General features: G+C 49.6%; 1 protein-coding gene across 1 annotated transcript in view; it reads right to left on the bottom strand.

Annotated features, from left to right (window-relative positions):
* Positions 1-21,189, bottom strand: part of ZNF618 (zinc finger protein 618) — a 145,545-nt gene that overhangs the window by 80,936 nt on the left and 43,420 nt on the right. Inside the window, exon 6 of the mRNA XM_077769769.1 lies at positions 2,321-2,463. Within this exon, the coding sequence (XP_077625895.1) occupies positions 2,321-2,463 (143 nt within the window). The remainder of the gene's footprint in view (positions 1-2,320; positions 2,464-21,189) is intronic.

The raw sequence follows: 21,189 nt of genomic DNA, 5'->3' as shown, positions 1-21,189 counted from the left end.
GCTTTTTTTTTTTTTTTTTAAAGCCACTTGAGGAATTTCTGGTAAAAATTTCCTCCCTTCATTGCCCGGGAAGGGGTGAGGGTGGGGGAGGGTGGCCACTGTAATTGCTTCTCTTAGATCTCCAATCTTTTGTGCACACTGATATATTCATTTGTTATACAGCTGTTCAGCGGCGGAAAGAATGCTGGGGCGCCCATAATTCTAAGCAAATCAATCAAAAATTAATGATTTGTCATGCTTGCACAATGGAGGAAAACAGCTCCTTGGGTCCTGGCTGCCTGATCTCGAAGAATGAAATGCCTTTCTGCGATAAGAGAACCAAGCCAGAGGCTCGGCGAGGCTGAGGTGCCACTGCAAATGTGGGTGCTCATGGTCCCCTGAGCCCTGAGAAGATGCAGGAGGGCCGCCATCTTGGAGAGGGTATCCCCAAACTGGTGCCTCAGCCAGTCAAGCCCAGGACAGAGCTGGTACGGCACATTTCCGTGGTGGCATAATTAGGATCTTGCCCTCTCCCTCCCCCACTGCAATGCAAAAATTGCTTCCTCTTGGGAAACATCAATAACTCCCCCATCTCCCCCGCCAGATTTGACGTGTCCCTATTCACTGCTCCTCCAACACTCCTAACACGCCATCACCAGCACTTCTTACCAACTCTATGGGATGGGGTCCACAGTTCCTGGAGCACCTATGCCCCCCCCGTCCCCCCGAGGCCATGTGCTCCTTCTGGACAAAGACCACATGCCACACGTGGCCATGACTCCAGCACCCCAGCTCGGGGCCAGCACACGGCAAAAATTCAGCAAATATGGTTAAATCCATTATGTTATTTCTCGGGAAACAATGACAATGAAGTTGCTTAGATGAGTAATGATCTGCATTGGCAACCAGGATGAAATAGAGCAACTGATCTTAATCAATCACTCCTTTATTCATTCAACAGATATTCCTTGAAAGCCTACTGTGCTCAGCTTTGGGTGGATAACCTCAAATCCACTAAGGGGCAGTTCCAAATACCCAACATTCACTGCCTCTTGGCCTCTCTCCTCCCTTGGAAGGGAAGAGTGAATGTGAACTAAGGAGAGAAAAGAAGTTCCCCACATGCTCAAATGCCTTTCAAGTTTTCTATTCTCTCTTAATTCACATGAATGTTACCTTCACGAGTATCAACTGCATATTACTCCAGAATAAGCCTGTGTACTTCATGCATGCATATGTTTGAATATAAAAACACTACTTTATATTACTAACAGGTCCAACTGACCCTGTAGGAAGATGTTCAGCCTCAGCAGTGAGGGAAGCCAAGTGCACTCGACCTAGTAGCCAGGAGGAGGCACTGTACTTATTAGTGAGCAGCAAACCCTGCCCAGAGGACTATTCTACGTCTCCTATTATTCCTGAGGACAGGAGGATAAGATGGTCCAAAACAACGTGAGCCTCGTTTGCACACCTCTTTCCTTTCCAGCAGCCAAGGGATCTCCAAAATTTAACTTGGAACTTCCTGTCTGTCCCACAAGACCCAGATCAGGAGGAAGTCATTTGTTCACTCGACAAGTATTTAAGAAGCTCCTTCTATACACACCAGACATTGTTTAGGTAGTTGGCATGTATGTCTGCCCTCACAGGGATTACATTCACCTTGGGGGAGAAAGCAGCATCACGTATAATCAATTAGTAAAATAGATCATATGCTCGAAGGCAGTCTGTTCCATGAAAGGAAAACAGAGATGGGGAAGGGCAATCGGAATGCTGAGACAGAGGGGAGCCACAGGCTGCAGTTTTAAGAAAGGTGGTAAGAGCAGGTGTCATTAGGCAAACAATGGGAGGTACAGGAGCTGGTGTCCGGGGCAAAGGGAATGACCAGTCCAAAGACCCATGGGCAGGAGTGTGTCTGGCGTGCTCCAGAACAGCAAGGGTGCCGTGAGCAAGGAGTAGAGGAGGTGAGGTACTGGGGGCGGGCCCATGTGGGGTGTTGGAGGCCACTGAAGGCCTCTGGCTTTTCCCCTGGAGAGCCACTGGATGGTTTTGGCAAACTGGAATAATTTGACTTCCATTTTTAAAGAATTTTTTTAATGTTTATTCATTTTTTGAGAGAGAGAGTGTGTGTGAGCAGGGGAGGGGCAGAGATAGAGGAAGACACAGAATCCCAAGCAGGCTCCAGGCTCTGAGCTGTCAGCACAGAGCCCGAAGCGGGACTCAAACCCACGAACCGTGAGATCGTGACCTGAGCCAAAGTCAGACGCTTAACGAACTGAGCCACCCAGGCGCCCCACCCCACCCCCATTTTTATAAGGTCCTTCTGGCTACTAAGTTGAGAATGTACCAGGGGCAAGGGCCGAAGCGGGCAGGCGGCCAGGTAAAAAGATGGAGTGGCTGGGACCAGGGGAGTGGCATGGGTGTAAGAAGTGGGTTCTGGATACCCCAGAAGGTAGAAGCAGTAGTGCCTCCTGGCGAACTGCGTCTGGGCTGTGCCAGAAAGTAAGAGTCAGGGAGGAAGGTACCAAACTCTCGGGCCTCCACACCAAGAAGGCATGGCCTCTGTGGTACGGGAGAAGAGGAGTCACGGCACAGCACCTTCCACAGATCGTCAGGCCACACCAAACCCTCCCCAAACCCTGCTCAGGAAACACTGCAGTTTAACCATGCCCCTCGGACCAAGAATTCGCCGAGGGGCCAAGTGACTTGCCTGAGGTCACACAGCAGGTCCCTGGCTTGGCCGGGGCTCACACATCTTCTCACCCAAGCCAATGGCCATTTCCTCTACACACCTGGCCTTTCAAGTCTAGAAGCAACAAGCCGAGCCTGGCCCTAAACAATGCAGATCAACTGTCTGCCTACTGAACCATCAGGCCCCAACTCAAGCACAGACCGTCCCTGCCTCTTTATTCAGCAGGTGTTCTTGAGAAACACCCATTCAGGGTGACCATGCCAACACCAAACAATAGCTTTGCCTGACACACAAAGGGGAGCCCACTCCCAGGAAACTAAATATATTAGAAGTTCCCTAATGAACCCTGTTTCTTAGATCACGCTCGGTGACAGGCTGCTAGCATGTGGTGCTTGGTTTTTAATTCTGTATTTGCTTTCTACCTGAGCGTGGTCACTCCAAGCCACAGAGCTGGAGGGGCGGGGCTGGCTGCAGGGGGAGGCTCTGAGTTCAAAGAAGAGCACCTTTCAGTGGGTAGTCACTGACTGCACAGCAAACATGGGATTCTGAGAAAGGCCGTGGGGGACTAACGCACCCAGTCACACCTTGTTCCTCATCACCCGCCCCGATGCGACCTGTTAAGCGCCTGTGTGTACTGGACACCAGGGTTGTTACTGAGGCACAACAGCCACAAGAGCGGTGGGGGAGACAGGCAGTGATTACTTATTTCACACTATCAATTTATAATTACCAATTGAGATACGTGCACTACGCACGCAAGAGAGAGAGGGAGAGAGAGAGAGAGGGAGAGAGGCCTCGGGTCCACAAGCATCTTTGACAAGAGGCTCCAATGGGACTGCAGGCTCGGGAAGAGCTTCCCTGAGGAGGCTGGAACAGGGCACACGGAACTCCTGCTCGACAGGGGGAATGTACAGTCCAGATGCAAATGAAGCTAACACAAGCTGGGTGCCAGAGGGAAGGGCCCCATCTTGCCCAGCAGGGAAGCCTGGGTCCCTGAAGCCTGCAGGGCCACAGCCCTCTCTGAAGGCCTTACCCCTGGAGGAAGGGGCCAGCCCGCTGACATGCCCAGGTTCACACAGGGAACTCCTGATTAGACCCCAGGCCAGAGCCCCGAGGCCCAGACATGCCATCAACTGGCCAAGTTCCCAACTACCAGGGAAAACAAAGAGAAATGATCAAGGTCTTTATTCCTTTTCGTTACAATGACCTTCTGCCCCTCCCCAGGCCCTTGCTGTCTGAAGTCAAGTGTCAAAAAATAAATCAGGCTTCCTAGGATTGCAACCAGCATAGCTCTGTTCGTTTCGTAGCCACTGCCACACGTGGGCAGGTCCTTCTCCCTCTGGGGGACAGCCAGACGGACCAGGACAGGACCCTAATGCTGACATCGTCATCATCACTGTCGCCACCTCATCATTACTGTCTCTGTTGTATGGCCGACAGCTGGTGATTACAGAGAAAGTGCACACCAGGCAACAGGGGTTCGGGCTTCACCCAAGGCCCATGGGCTTCTCTGAAGGTTCATGTAACTGGTGACTGTAGGACAGAGGCAGGGGGGCCCGGCGTGGAGGCCACTGTCGTCTGCCAGGGAAGAGACAGCAACGGTTGGGGACAGCAGTGGAGGAGAGAAAGCTCTAGGTCAAAGGATTACGGGGAGCGCCATGGATCAGCTAGGAGAGCGTGTGGCGACAGCGTGTGGCGACCACGTGGGGCAGAGCCGGCACACAGCGGTCACTCAGTAAATGGCAGGATTAAACACACGCTAATAAGGGCAGCTACTGAGGAACCCTGGTGTGTCCTGGACCGTGTGCAGAGGACCTGGCCTCCTCTGTGCACAGAAATGGGCACCTGGGACAGAAGTGGGGCCTGACTCGGGACCTCGGGAGGAGGACAGCGTCCTGACGTGAGACGGGAGGGGCGGAGCCTCCCCCAGGCGGTCGTGCAGGACTCCCCGCCAGACCCAAGCCTGCTTCTCTTGCCAGGGCCGGGGACGCCCACACAGCTGGAGCCCACAGTCCACACATGGATCTAAAGGGTCCATGAGAATCCTGGTTGTTTAATGTAGGTAAATTCTATTCATCCAGCTGGGCCGCGTCACAACAGGTGCTAAGGCTGCATCAACAGAGGAGAGGCTGCCCCTGGGGTGGGGTCCAGCAAGGTTATGAGTTTGAGGAGTCGTTTTTGAGTCTTTTATATTAAAATAACCCTGTATGTATAGGTGAGTTGCAGAGAAACGACGGGGGTTCCCTTCCACCTCTCGCCCAACACAAAGAGCTCTAGGCAGGGGACAAACATGGTCAGAGTTGTGTCTGTAGAAGGCGGCTAGAGGGGCAACATGGAGGCATTAAGACCCCATAGGGGCTGATGTCAGCATCTGGGGAGGGCCAGCAGAGGCCTAAGCCAAGGCCAGATGAGGCCTGGTCTCTCTCCCAGGGACCAGTGACCAGCAGTCCAAAAAGGCCCTCAGGCTCCCAAGACTAAATTGTGAGGAATACCAGGAGCAGTGGTGGTGGCCACTGGGAGTCAGGTGGGATGCACCTGCTACCTCCTAGCAGGACCTTGGCCTCTCAGTGACTTGACCTCTCAGTGCCTCAGTTCCCTCCTCTGTAAAATGGGTATGATGCTGGTGCCCAACTCATGGGCTATTCTGAGGACTAGGTGAGCTAATCCGTCACAGGCTAAGGGAAGGACCTTCACAGCCACACAGTGTCAGCTTGTACTATTACCCCAGCATAAAGGGCCTCCAGCAGGGACAACACTAGCGACCCTGGAGCAGCCAGCATTTATTGAGCACCTCCTGTATGCCAGCCTGGGCTCAGGCATGGGGTATCATCTCATGTAATCTCCACAACCACCCTGGGTAGGAGGGATGGTCCCCAGCCCTGTGGTCAGGCCCCCAGAGGCTTGCAGGGTGCAGGGACCAGCTGAGAGAGGCTCCCCCAGGCCCCCAGCCCAGGTGCTCCGACTCCAAGTCCGTGCTCTCAAACCCCGCGCCCTGCTGCTTCCAAGGCCCGGCGGGGTGACCTTGGCGGGGGACTTTCCCATCTTGAAGAGTGGACACGCTCCTCTGGGTGCATAAATGCTGCTCTGTTTGTTTTCTTTTCAAAAAAGAAATGTGTCTCAGTTCTTTACAGTCACACAGTTAATCTCTCAATTTACAAAAGAGCGAATCATGTGACTGGATTCCACAAAAATTCTCTCTCCAGGTTTATGATTTTACAGAAAACTCCAGGGAAAACCGCCTGGAGCGAGTTAAAACCAGATCAGCCATAAACCATGTCCTGGTNAGCAGAAAGAATTGCAAGCTCCAATTATTGAACCCAGACTTGGAGGACAGGGTTTTTAAAAGTCACCTCCTTGGGTATTTTCAAGTAAGGCTTCAAGGCTACTCCTCAAACCTCTTCAAGGAGACCAAAGGAAGGGGCTGGGGCCTCCCTGACATGGTCACAGTGACGCTGGCGTGCCCAGAAGAACGGTGGCATCTCCATGCCAGGAGACCCCTGCCCTGGATGCTGGCATGGGCGAACTGTGCCCTCCGTCTGCCCACCTCCAAATTCTGCCAGGACGTAGCTGTGTGACCGGGCTCAGGAAGCAGCACCTCTCAGCCTCAGTTTCCCCAGACGTAAAAGAGGCAGAAAATCCCTCTGCAACACAACTGCTGGATGGATCAAAAGGTATAAAGTCTGTAAAATTCTCAGACCATTCTCAGCTCATGCCAACAATACTACGTGAACCATAGATCTGGTCAATGTCACTATGATTACCCCAATGGTAGTGAGTAAAATTAACGCATTCAAGAAACAAGGAAACCCAAACATATTCTGATCCCTTGAGCAGGCTTTACATCGCACAGTACCTCCCTGCATAGAATCTGGAGCTGGATGGCATGGGTTCAAGCCCTGACTCCACCACTTACAAACCATGGGACACTGGAGAAGTGACTTAACCCCCTGAGACTCAATTTCCTCATCTGTCAAATGGGGATAATGATAGTGCTCACCACACAAGGATACTCTGGATTAAATCAGTTAACATTTATAAAGCTCCCCAAACCATGCCTGGTAGATAGTAAATGCTGTATAAATGGTGAAAATTAAAATGACTTATCATTTATTGAACTTTAGGTATATAATTATCATTCATTAAAATTCAGGCAAGTCCTGTTTTCCTCTGAGCCTCAGTTTCCCTACCTATAAATTGGAGAATTGTGACCACATGGGCTCTGAGGACCCTCATACTGCTGAAATTTGCTGGCATTTCTGCCTTTGCTCGTGCTCTCTCTGCAGCTTTGTTCCCAACCAAATGGCAAAATTTCCATGAGGCTGGCTTTTCGGGGCTCCTCCGGGGCTCCACAGCTCCCAGGGCCACGCTGCATACAGAAGGGGCTTAATAAAGAGCAGGCAATTGGTTTAACACATAAAGGAACCGTACTGCCAATGCTCAGAGAACCATGGTGATGAATGGGGTCTGGGGAATCATCTAGTCCAAGAAAGGCAAACAGGTTTTATTTTCAGTGCCAATTCTAATCAAGTGGTAGTGGCCCCCAGGGGCAGTATGTTGGGATGGATTCTGGGGCCACATCAGAGCTCAGCTAGAGAGAGTGCTATGATTGATGACTGACATCTGCAGTGGGCACTGGTAAATCTGGGGACGGTGGCTTGCCTGCTCCCCCTCAACTATTCCAACACCCTCCCTTAATAGAGAAGCCGAGGTCCCTGGCCTCCAGAGCACCCTTTACTGGGTCACCACATTCCCATTTGCAAAAACATTCCTATATGAAGGAGGAGCTGTGGCCTCTTAAAATTCAGTGTAAAGAGATACCAAAGAAGACAGAAGACCAGAGACCAAAGAAATACACACTGGAAAAAAAAAAAACAAACAACAACAACAAAACCTGAATAGAACACCAAACTTACTTTGGTTGTGAAACAAAAATAATTACAGAAGGGCAAAGTAGATGCTCCAAGAAAGACTTTCCTCTTTTTAAAGAAAGAAAAGTCTGGAACACATGCTCAAAGTAGAAGTCTTACAAATTCCTATTGCAAAATAACTCCTGGTCAGCCAACCACAATCTCTATAAATATATCACAAGATCAACAGCCCAGGCAAATAGGGGGAGGGGGAGAATGACTGCATGAATTTTTCAAAAATCAAAATAGCCCCTCACATAGTTGGAAAGGAAGGAGCTCACCCATTTTCCTACCAAATGAGAGGCCCATGAAGAAAAGAAAGGCTGTAATTCCTCACATCCCAGTGGGTACTTACTGAGAAATCTACACGGCCGGATTATTCTACAATTCTGTTTTCTGTGCAAGGGGGAAAGAAATCTGGTACCATAAATTCAGCAGGGCAGCCACAATCTTACAATGGCTTCCATGGGACTATTCAGAGTGGAAACAAATACTCCCCGGGACCTGCCCTGGATGGTAAGGTTCTACAGGGTCAGACTCAGAAAAAAGAGAAGGCAATCTAGGTATTTAAAATAGAGGCAATTTAATATAGAGATCTGAGGACACAGGTGATGAACGGGCTGGGAAGTCAAACAGGGGACAGGAAGGCAACCAAGGATTAGCATGAAGAGAGAAGGGGAAGAGATGGTGCTACCAGAAGTGGGGGCTATTCAGCAAGGGCCGCCCAATGGGAGTGGGTCCCAGAGGCAGCTACACAGAAAACACTACAAGAGGCAAGACTGAGTGGGGAGAAATACGTTGGGCTTGTCCCTTCTTCCCACCTTCCAATCTCCCTGCGGGGCATCCTTCCGACTCAACTACTTGAGGTCCAGAGGGCAAGGGCACCTGGGAAATGTGGCTCCTTATAACTCAGTGCACAGCAGGGGCAAGAAAGGGATGGAGCTCAGGTCAACCCAAGAGCTGAGCAGCTCAGATCAGGATGCTCCTGGAAGACGCAACCACTTGGTGGCAGTGTCCTGCACAGCTCGCCAAGGGGTCCGTCCCTGAGTCTAGCTTCCCTGTATGGACTGTAGCTTCCTCAAGGCAAGGACTGTCTTCCCTTGAACTGTGTCAGTTTCTGCACTAGCCAGCAGAGTCACAGCTCAGACCTGAAGGGACCCTGAATGTCTGAGAAATGGACATCCCGTCCCATCCCCCAGTCCCTGGCTCCCAATGCATGGGATGCCTGGATGGCCTTTCAGCCTATTTTTGCTTCCAGTCTTCGCTCAGAATCTACAATGGACAGCAAATTCGTAATGTGAAGGCTAGTTCTTCCCAGCCCATCATTCTGAAGACCCAAGCACCCGGCAGACACTCTAGAGTTATCTCCTGACCGGATCCGGAACAATGCCCATGGGGATCAGGAGTGGAAGCTCTGTGGTACCGAAGTCTGATGCCGGCTGGAGAGCTGAGACAGAAATGCTCCTAGGGTACCAGAACTTTCCACCTTCAGGGCCTCTACTCCAGACCCACACTGGAGCTTCATGGTGGTGTTTTTTGAACTGTATCATGAAAGACCAGAGTGCTCCTGTCCCGCAGGGCACAGACTCGGCCCTAGGAACCTCTTCATCCTGGCTGTGGCTAAAGGCTTGGTTTCAAACTATTCTGCAAAGAAAGAAAGGGCCCTTCCCTTTCATTGATGGCTCCCTTCCCACCGCTCCTAAGCCACAGGACCGATCTCCCTCCCCTGTTTTCTTAAAGCACTTAATGCTGGGTCCATTCAAATGGTATTGATCAACCAGCTGGTATACTCAGTCATCTTTTTATGACCTGTCTTCCAAGCCGCAGCATACATCTTCTTTGGGTGGGAGCCGTGCCTCTGGATTCCCTAGTGCCCAGCGCACGGCCGAGCACAGACAAAACACCTACGCAGCATCCTTACCGGGGAAAGGGGCTCAGGATGCCAGAAGCCTGAGTCTGGGGTGCGGGAAGAATAACACATTCTATCAATGCCTCACATCTGTTTAGCGATCAACAGGATTTTTACATCCATTATTTCATTTAATTCTTTACAACGTAGGAGTCAGGATTTCCATTTCAGAGAAGAGGGGGCAGAAGTAAAGGGACTCTGCCCCAAATCAGTGACTGCTGGCAGGGCTGAGATTCAAACCCATGACTTCTTCCAAGACAAATAGGAAGTGTCTTCCCACTCCTGGCTCTCGGCTCCCTTTCCAAGAGTCCATGTCTTGCTTCTCTTTCCTGAAATGAATTGATTTAATGAAATCATTAAGTGATAAAAAGAGTTAATAAATGTAAGGCACTTAGAAGCGTGCCTGGCACAGTGAGTGCTCTGTAAGTAATGGCTGCCACTGCCTTCACGGTCACTGTCACTTCTCCATCACCGCAAGCGTCATCTCAAAAAGTCAACACACCAGAATACCAACAGTTAGCAAACCTCACAGCCAAAGCAGAATATGGAAAATGCCCATTCTTAACTGAAACAGAGAAACTACAGAAAGTCAAATGAGTTATCAGTTAAGTGGAGACATTTAAAGATATCGCATGATTCTCAGAAATCTACCCAGAGCACCGACCTCCCTTGTTCCAGACAACCACTAACATTTTATTCAGAATTAGGCTAGATTCCCCCTTCCTGACTGATTTACTGGAGAACATCTTCAGTAGACAACATACAGTACTTTCTCATCAGTGCACAATCTTTTGAGCCAGAAGGCCTCATACACAGAGTGAAAATAAAGGCCAGGGTGGAAGGAACAGGTACAAGGTCACAAGTGTCCGAAGACCGTCAACAACTTTCATGAGTGTTGGTCTTATAGCTCCTTTGGGTCCAGTGTGGGGGGGTTGGCAATCATGGGACTGAATGTGTATTCTAGGCGAGGCACAGACAGGTCAATATTCCAGCTTCCAGCTCATGACTCGGCCCAAAGTCTTTGGGCAAATAAATCAAGTCGGCAGCTACCAGCCTCAGCTAAGACAGAAGATGAGAAGGCAGCACTGTGCCATGGCAACTCTCCCAAATGGGGTTCTTCTAGAAAAATCTCTGAAGCAGCTGTGGGCCCTCAGCTGTCACGTCCACTGCTGCCTTTGTCTATCTGTAACTTGGCACGGTCACAACACTGTTGCCAACTCTCACATCCTTTGACCTAGTGATCCGCTTTGGAGAACAGAGTCTATGAATATCATACAAAAGAAGGAAAAGGATTCATGCACAAAGACGTCCACTGCATTATTTATAATAAAAACCAGGAGACGCTGTATACATACAATGTAAAAAAGCATCTGTTTACAAAGCCACTAGAAGAGATGTTCAGGAAGGAGAGCTATATGACAAATACCTGGATACTGAAGTAAAATGCCAAGAATAGAATCAAAACTCTCTGTATAGCTTCATATACGCTAGCACGACGTGTACATATATGGTACCACCCAAAGCACTTGCTATGAATGGCTCCAAAACTGTTCCTCCTTCCTGCTAAGCTATCTACCATCACTGCTTCTGAGGAAAGACTCGCTGTACCTGACACACCCCGCACATCTATAAAGGAAGGTACTGGAAAAGGTGGGGTGCTATCTTTCTACAGAATGAAGGAGTATGACTCGGTAAGGGCATCCGTATAAATTCTGTCCTCGACGATGAGATCACCTGTGCAGACATGGTGGCCAAACCCAGGAACCCACCCACCCCCTGGGAAGTTTAGCACTCAGGGCACTCCAGCTCCCCCTGAAGCCGCCCGAGAGGACCTGCAAGCACTAGGATTTCCTTTCTAGCAAACTCTTGGGTAAGGTAATCTTAAGCCTACTGCCTTTTTCACAGAGCAGACCCTAAGAGTGAGGTTTGTATACTGTATAGAGCTGCCACCACAATACCCACACGACTGTGTCGTGTACTGAGATGCTATTATGTGCCAGCAGCTCTAAAAGCCTCGTGAAGTGTTTGAACTCCTCCAGCATCCTCATTAACCGGGAATTATTCATCCACTTTACGGCTGGGGAAACTGAAGCCCTGAGAAGTGCAGTCTTTTGCTCTGCTGGAGAAGTGGACCCAAGTGAGAAGGTCCAGATGATCCGTGCAATCGCGTGGCATGGTCTCAAATGTGAACGTACTCACATCATATCATTAGTCAACCAACTTGTTTTATCCCCACCACTTAACTGTGCGGTAAAGAATACCATTGCCACTTTTCTGGGTCTTCTCAGAGTTTGCAATAGTACTGTGGCCCCAGTACTATTGTGGCCAGTACTCTGGCCCCAGAGCCCCACACACCCAGCCATCCGCCAAAAGGAAATAAAATGAGAGCTCTAGAAGGAGTCAGTCTACACCACCATATGAGGAAGTATGTTCACAGCCACAGAGCTTGCCCAGAAGTGGTGGGCTTCCAGGAGGAGGTATGTCATAAGAGGGTGGACAGCCACCCGGGGAAAAAAATAGTCAGCAGTTATAAGGAAAAGATGGATGATCTACTGGGGGTGGGAGTGGTAGGTTTGAATGATGAGCTGCTCCCTACCAGGAGATTCCAGTTCTGGATCCTTCTGGAAGATACAGCCCTTCCTAACACTTCTTTAGACCGTCCCTCATTACCTAGCTTTTTTTGTCCTCTGTATTTAAGGGCCACCATCTCTCACTGAAACGTTGAGGACCAAATATTTCATTTCCTTTATTCCCCTCTTCCTGGCTTCACAAGTGTAGTAAAAAGTTAATGAATCTATAAATTGCTCACTGGCTTAAAATGAAAAAAACAGTTAATGGAAATTTTAATGAAAACGCCCCATCCGCATAACTGATGGCAAACCCAGGCCCGAAACACCTGGCACTATGTGGCCCGAACCGAGTGCCACCAAAGCTTGAAAACATTTACTGGAAGAAAGTCTATCAGGGGGCGCCTGGATGGCTCAGTCGGTTGGGCGTCCGACTTCGGCTCAGGTCATGATCTCACGATCGTGAGTTCAAGCCCCGCACTGGGCTCTGTGCTGACAGCTCAGAGCCTGGAGCCTGTTTCAGATTCTGTATCTCCCTCTCTCTCTCTCTGGCCCTTCCCCACTCATCCTCTGTCTCTCTTTCCTTCTAAAATAAATAAACATCAAAAAATTTTTAAAAAGAAAAAGAAAGTTTATCAACACTGGAAAGGAAAAAGTCAAATAGTCTCTATTTGTAGACGACATGATTTTACATATAGAAAATCCTAAAGACTCCACCAAAACACTACTAGATCTGATCAATAAACTCAGTAAAGTTGCAGATACAAAATTAACAGACAGAAGAAGCATATCGGTACACTCACAACAGATTTTCTAAAAAAGAAGGAAATCAATCCTCTTTATAATAGCATCAAAAACAGTAAGACACTTAGGGATAAGTGTTAACTACGGCATAAAATAAAGTTTACACTAAGGAATAAATTTAACTAATGCAGTGAAAAATCTCCATTCTGAAAACTACAAGACACTGATGAAATAAATCCAAGCCAGAAATGAACAGAGAGGCGTCCTGTGTTCATGGACAATTAAGAATTTGGTATTTTACTACCAAAAGCATTTCATGGAATCAATGCAATACCTATCAAGATTCCAATGACATTTTTAACAGAAGTAGTGAAAACACTCCCAGATTTTCCATGGAACCACTTAAGGCCCCAAATAGTCAAAGAAATTCTGGAAAACAAGGACAAAGCAGGAGGCATCAACTTCCTGTTTTTGAGCTATACTATAAAGCCATCGTCATCAAAACAGTGTGGTACCAGCGTAAAAACAGACAAAGAGACCAATGGAACAAAATCAAGAGCCTAGAAATAAACCCAAGGATGTACAGTCAACTAATATTTGACAAGGGAACCAAGAATACTGAAGAACAGAAAAAAGACAGTCTTTTCAATAAACGGTGCTAGGAAAATTGGATATTCATACATAAAACAGTGAACCTGGACCTGGATCTTACACCCCTCATAAAAACTGACTCAAAAGCATTTCTGGATTAGACTTAAAAGCAAGACTTAAAACCATGAATCTTCTAGAAGAAAATATAGATAGGATAGGGATAAAGCTCCTTTTTAAATAATTTTTTAAATGTTTTATTTATTTTTGAGATAGAGAGAGAGCGTGAGCAGGGGAGGATCAGAGAGAGAGGGAGACACAGAATCTGACAACAGGCTCCCGGCTCTGAGCTAGCTGTCAGTACAGAGCCCGATGTGGGGCTCGAACCCACGAACCCTGAGATCATGACCTGAGCCGAAGTCGGACGCTTAACCGACTGAACCACCCAGGGGCCCCAGGTATAAAGCTCCTTGACATGGGTATTGGTAATGATTTTTTGGTCAGGATACATAAAGGACAAGCAACAAAATCAAAAATAAACAAGTGGGATGATATCAAACTATAAACATTCAAAACATAAAAAAAAAACCACGTCAACAAAGTGAAAAGACAACCTACAGAATGGGAAAAAATATCTGCAAACCATACATCCGATAAGGGGTTAATATCCAAGATATATAAAGAACTCCTACGATTCAACAGCAAATAGTAATAACAACCCAATTTAAAAATGGTCAAACGACCTGAAGAGACATTTCTCTAGATACACAAAAGGCCACCAGGTCCATGAAAAGATGCTCAAAATCACTAGTCATCAGGGAAATGCACATTAAAACCACAATGGGATGTCACCTCACATCTGTTAGAATGGCCATCATCGAAAAAGACAGAGATAACACAGGCTGGCAAGGGTGTAGAGAAAAGGGAACCCCTATGCACTGTTGGTAGGATGTAAACTGGTACAACCCCTAAGGAAAACAGTATGGATGTTCCTCAGAAAATTAAAATTAGAAACCCTATATGATCCAGCAATTCTACTTTGGGCAATATATCCAAAGGAAATGAAAACACTAACTCGCAAAGTTATCAGCACCTCATGTTCACTGCGGCATTATTTACAACAGCCAAGACATGGAAATGACCTAAGTGTCCACTGATGGACGAATGGATAAAGAAGCTGTAGCACAGGGAATCTTATTTGGCCATTAAAAAAAACAATGACAAAGAAATCCTACCATTTATGACAACATGGATGGACCTAAAGGGTATTATGCTAAGCAAAGTATGTTAGAGAAAAACAAATACTGTATGATTTCATTTCTATGTAGAATCTGAAAGAAAAAAAAGAAATGAAGGAAGTAGGGAGGGAGGTAAGGAAGAAAGGAAGGGAGGGAAGAAGGGAGAGAGGCAAAAAGGGAGGAAGCGAAAGAAAGAAGGAGGGAAAGAGGGAGGGAGGTAAGAGGGAGGGAGGAAGCACAAACCAAAATCCTAGAAATAGAGATCCCACTTTTGATTACCAGAGGCGGAGGGGAGGGGGAGAAACAATTGGAGGAAGATGCTCAAAAGGCACAAACCTGCACTTGTAAGTAAATACTAGGGATGTAAGACACAACATGAGGACTAGCTGAAGCTGCTGTACGGTATATAGGAAAGTTAAGACAATAAATCCTAAGAGTTCTCATCTCAAGAAAAAAAATTATTTTCCTTTTTAGCTTTTTCTCTTTATTGCATCTATGTGAGAAGACAGATGTTAGCCTGAACCTACATCACAATCTATGTAATCAAACCATCACGCTGTACGTCATCAACTATACAGTGATGTGTGCCAACGGTCGCTCAGTAAACTTGGGGAAAAAAATGAAAAAAAAAAAAAAAAGAAGAAGAAGAAGAAAGCCAGGTCCCAAGCTCTTGGACGTCTGAAAGATGAGAAGGCCTCCAGGCTTCGAAGTGGCATTGTGAGTTACATCTACCCTAAGGAAACGTCATCACCAGATTAGATCAAACTGGGAAACCCAGTTTCTGAGAAAAAGGAAATGGCACAGATCCACACTTGTTCCGGAGCATGAGGCCAGAACTCGGGGCTCAATTATGAAGATGGAAAAAGTCATAGAACTGAAAAGCCGCCACAGATTGCTGGGATTCCCGAGCGAAGTCCATCAACACGGGACCACCCAAGGTCCCCTCCTCGGCGACTTGCTGGAGATGACGGGAGAAGGTATTGTCTATTTTGGAAAAAGGGTGCCAGACCAACCAGGTCCGTGCTCTGTTTTCAAAATTACTGCTGGGTGGCTGATCCAAGTTCGGCTCAGGTCATGATCTCAGTTCAAGAGTTCGAGCCCCACGTTGGGCTCTGTGCTGACAGCTCGGAGCCTGGAGCCTGCTTTGGAGTCTGTGTCTCCCTTTCTCTCCCCCTCCTATGATCACACTCTGTCTCTCACTCTTTCAAAAATAAATAAACATTAAAAAATTAAAAAAAAGAAAGTACTGCCATGATGTCTGTTCTCAGTCAGGCACTGAGCCAGAACCTTTACAGATTTTGTTTCTGATATACCCTCTACAACACGGAATACAACTATGACCATCCTCACTTTAATCTGGTAAGGAAAAGGGCTCAGAGAAGTCAAGTGACCACCTAGAAGTCACACAGCTAGTCCATCTGCGTCTTGAAAGGTAGCTCCTCAGGCAGTGAGCATTCATGAAAAGCCTCCACGCAGACCTCCAGCCTCTATTCCAGGCCCTGCGATCTAACAACCCCCTCCGGTAGCCTATTTGGTCTAAGATACAGTCTGACCCTATCATTCCCCTCTTCTGACCCTTCACTGACTCCCCTCCTCCTGCAAAGGTAAAAACCGTGTTCCTTCTCCGCTGCCACCACCTAAGGCTCCAGCCACACCAGGGCTCCCGTGCTCACTACCTGCTCACTCCCCTCCCCACCTGCTCAGGCCCATCTTAGCATCACTTGTGACCAGGAAGCTTCCTGACACGCCAGCTGCCCTCCTCACCTCCCAGCCCCACCCAGCTACCCAAGGCAGAGGCCCAGTGAGGTACCTTGGGCCCAATGGCCCCACTGCTCAATTACCTGCCTACATCCCTCCCCAGGCTGTGGGTGGCCCCGAGGCAGGGACAGAGACCTGTCACCAAGCACAGGGCCTGGCCCAGCGAAGAGACTTAGAAAACACTGAGACGGGGCACGGCGGCAGGACACATCTCCCTGCAGCATCCTTGACGCACAACACGCTCGAACCCTGGGACCAGCATCCCCAGCCCCACCCCCACCGCACCCCAAGGGAGGACCCCAGGGACCAGCAGCCAGGATACTTCTCTAATGCTTTCAACCTCCTCGCCTGTTCATTCTTCTCCCAGCGGCTCGACAGGGATAAACGTGGGTGAGACACAGGGTCAGAGAAATGAGGCCCAGAAGCAGCACAGAGGGACAGGGAGCCACAGCGCAGGAACGGTGGCGGGTGGGGGGTGGGGCACAAGCACGCACTCAGGAGAGCGAGACGGGCCTACGTCTGTCCTACCAGTGGCCCCGGTCAAGGCCAAAGCCAAAGCCACGCGGACGCCAGCCCACCAGCAAGCCGGGCCCTCAAAGAACGTCACAGGGACAAGGTATACCTGGAAACTGTAACAGCTGCTTTTAGTTTCCAGAGATTTTTGAAGCCTCTTTCCCTTTGTTTTTCCCCTAAACCAGTTACAATTAGCATTGAGGGATATAATTACGTTGTTAGTCTAATTGCCTGTTTGAAGCAGGATCTACGGGGGTTTAATGGAAGATCTGAGGGGGAGGGCAGATAAAATAAAAAGTCGGGATAATCACAGAAGAGGGGTGTCACGTGACCATCTTCCCAGGTAGAGCTGAGGCCTGAGCCACGTCAGAGGCCAGGGAATTGCCTCCCGCGCCACCCCCCTGGCACGGCTGCCCGGGCGACGGCGCTACCGGGCGGCGCGACTTGACTGGAAATTGATTTTGGAGACGCTGACCTAATTAATCAAGAAGCGAGCCTGGGAAGGCCCTCGGATGTGGAGCCTTTGCACTATTATTGTCACTGACACACTTACACGTCGGCGGGCAGTATCTTCCCAGGCGGAGCGAGCCTGGTGGCGGCTGACGAGGCCGGGCCTCGCGGAGCCAGAAGCCCGCCCTTCACTAGGGGAGGGCGGCCCTGTGCAGGCAGAGCACACGCCTCTGGGTCCTGGGGACAGAATGCAGGGGGAGGCAGCTCTGAGCTCGGGATGAAGGGGAACATTCTCCTCCAGGGAATGAGGATGGAGAGGGAGTGAGCACCTTGACAAGAGAGGCATTCAAGTGGGACGATCTTGTGGTAAGGAGGCAGAGGAACCAGCTGTGAGGAAGAACCAAATGCCTCTAGGGAGTGTATGAACAGCTCCTGTCTCCAGACCACAGAGAGAAAGGGGCCTGGGGGAAGAGTGGAGGGAAGGGAAGTCCTCTCCACATCAGAGGACACTTCCTGCCTTCCAGCACCGACCCCTTGAAGTTATGGGACTTCTCTGAAGACCCAGCCCTTACATCTGGGTGGCAGTGGAAATGTTCCTTCTCTAACTGCTTTTTTCCAAGTACAGCAGCCATTTGCCGGAACCAGAAGCTCCTTCCAGGAAAGGGAAGCTCCAAGGCCTAAGTCAAGAGCAAGGCAATCTCAAGGGCAACCATGATGGCCTTGCTGCTTCAGGGCCTTCTCCTCGCATCCTGTTTAATACATACACAACATCCAGCCTGGAGACTGAGGAACCTGCATTCAAACCTCATCTCTGCCACTGTGAAGCGGAGGAAACAGAGACCAATCGCTGGATACTCACTGATGGGTACTTAAGTGTCCCATCATGGGGGAAGGGGGAGAGGTGGATCATCTCATAGCATCGCCCCAGTTCCAAAAGGCAGGAAAGTCAAGGTGCTTCCCTACCAAGCTGGGGAGTACAGAGATAATGACTTCAGACATGTCTGACCATGTATACACACCACATCCGTAGGAGGGCACTGCCCTTCTAAAGCTGTCTGCCCTGTATCCACCACAATGCCAGAGGCTCCCATGTTCTCCCCTCAACCCAGCTGGCCCCTAGCACAATGCCTGGCACATGATGAGCACGAAAATTACATGGATGGATAAATGCCACAGAGAGGACACTTAACTGGCCACTCCAAGGTGGACTTGATGAAACGACACCGTGCTCTTTTAATCCAGTAAGTGTTGGTCTGAAATAGCTCAGCTTTGAGACCAGAGAAGAGGGCCTCCAGATTCCTTCCAGAACCTTCCAGTTCCCATGGCCACACATCTCTCCTCTGAACTGACAATGGCAGAGCTGTCAACCCCAAGTGCCCTCAGTAATTCTCTTAAAGAATCAAGGGTGAGGATTCGGGTTTCCAGGTGAAGAGGGACACGCAGGTGCCACGGAGTTGGGCGAGGCAGCCTCTGCCCCCATCCCGTGCTGCACCTTCTGACTAGCTTGTGCCGGAGGCAGCACTGTCCTATTCCAAATCTCAGGGCTGCTGGGAAAACCGAGTTCTACCAGGTTTTCCGCATTTTCCCCATTCAGGGTTGACAATGGCCATGGAGGGTGCTTGAGGCCCTCAGTACAAAGGGAGTGAAAATTCCACTGCGCCATTTATGAGCCTGCGCTGCACATATGACCCAGAGCAGAAAGACTCATTGAAATCCAATAAAGATGAGGGGCGGGGGGCGGCTCCTCCGTTCCTGGAGAGCCCACAGCATTTCCTTCCACACAATCCGCCCGGCGCCGCCATTGACTGAGGGAACAACGGGCTGCCATTCTGACGCTTTTTGTCAACAGCAACAAGATGGCAAGTAAGGGGACTTCCTGGACTCACCCTTCTCCCCCACATTCTTTCAGGCCTTCGACTTAAAGGCCTTCAAAAGTCTCAGGTGAATTTGGCTTTCTTGGGAGGGAGTAGGGGGAGTAAAAGTTTATTTATAATAAAACATAAAAATAGAGCCATGGAACTTTTTCCTAGCGGAGACAATCGCCGGCTGTTGTCACATTCTGAAAGGCTGACAGACCTCGTACCTGCTCAGAAGTCTCCATGTCAGGGCCACTTGCAGCCGCAGACAGCACAGCCAGGGAGGCGGGGAAGGCCTGGTCCAAAACAGGGTCTCCCAAGGACCTCACCCTGAGCTTCGTTAACAGGCCAGAATTCTTGCTTCATTTTGGCATGTGTCCACGGGAACTGGAAGGTTCTCGAAGGAGTTTATGTGTCAAGCCCTTGAGGTATCTTGATGGATACCTCAAGGAACCTGCTATCTGGGAGGGCCAAGATGGTGTCACACCCAACTCACCAAGGCCATGAAGAGATTATAATCAATTGTAACACCCGAGTGTTCACATCAGGTGAGCAGCTGACCTACTAAGTACTTGACACACATCACTAGACGAAGAAGCAGAGATGATGGAGGTTTCTTGTTAGAGCAGAGGAGCCCAGGTTCAAATTCAGCTCTGTGTGACTCCCAAATTCCCTGAATGACCCCCACCAACCACTGGAGAAGGATTCACTAAAAGGTCCCAGGACAGATTCTTCGTCAGGAGAGCCAAATGCATGAACTTACTTGCTTGCTTCCTTGCACAAAGCTGCCCTGAGCCCCTCCTCTGAACCAGGCACTCTACCCACATGACCGGAGGGAAGAGAGGTGTGGGGAACAGCAGGTGGCCACTTGGAAGAGGAGAGGAGAGACTGATGTGATCCTCAACACAGAACGAAGCCAGGAGGCGGCGGGCCTTCCCAGAGCCACGCGCGGCAGAATGAGCGGGCTGCAGGGAAGAACTGATGGCGGCCCCTCACCAGAAACCAGCAGCTGCCAGTCAGGGGGCCTGCAGCCTAGCAGGGGCCTCGGAAGCCTCCCCTAGATTACCGTCACCGGTCACACCTTGGGTTCTGTGCGCACAGAGGAGTGGAAGGGCGTGAGACCCCCGGCCTGCACACTGCCACTACCACAGCACACACCGGCACGCCGTGCCACCCACCTGGTCCCCACCATGCCCCTGCAAGGGGTATTTTCACCCCCACTCGAGACAGGAGGGCCTGACACTCGCACATCCTCCCTCTGTGGCCCACCCTCGGTAGAGATGGAAGGGGCTCTGGCGATGATTAACATCCCGACCTGCCCCCACCTCGCGTAAGTAATTACACACAGGGTCAGGTCTGCAGTCCCTCCCAGTAGGTACTGAGTGTGCAATCTGGGGGATGAAGCTGGGGCATCTTGAAGGAGCGAAGGGCTGTCTGTCTCTGTGAACTCGCGTGAAATCCCAGGACTCCCTATTTCCTTGGAAAACAGTTTCTAGACTTGTCACCTATAAATTGCCTGAATCTTTCTTCTTCATTTTTTTTTAGAAGGTTTCCCCTACTTCACTAATTGCTTTCACTGCCTTTTGCTGCGTAAATTTAATTAACCTGCTATGTGACCTTGGGTTAGGCAAGCTAACACCCTTCTTCAAACTCAGTTTCCTTCTCTGTAAAATGAGAGTGGGAACCTCTCAGAGCCCTAACGGGCCACCACCCCAGGATTCTGTGACCTGGCTGAGGCCATGCACATGACCTTGATGTTCCCGGCTGCTTTGGCCTGGAGCTTCCCAGAGCACCTCGACCGGCCTGCTCTAAACTGCACCCGGCCGAGTCGGCAGCGCTAGCGCTCAAGGCCCTGCATGATCCTAGATGAAAAGACAGGACGGCCTAACTTGGCGAAGTCCCCTCTCTGTCCCTGATGGACCCCCAAAGCTCAAATCTGCCTCTAGCATTTCAGTAGAGCTGCCAGTCCCTGGGTGTAGGAGAAACTCCAGATC

The sequence above is a fragment of the Crocuta crocuta genome, unplaced genomic scaffold (genome assembly GCF_008692635.1).
Source record: "Crocuta crocuta isolate KB4526 unplaced genomic scaffold, BGI_CrCroc_1.0 scaffold95, whole genome shotgun sequence".
NCBI classification, from domain to species: Eukaryota; Metazoa; Chordata; class Mammalia; order Carnivora; family Hyaenidae; genus Crocuta; species Crocuta crocuta.
This window is presented reverse-complemented; position numbering and strand designations above follow the sequence as displayed.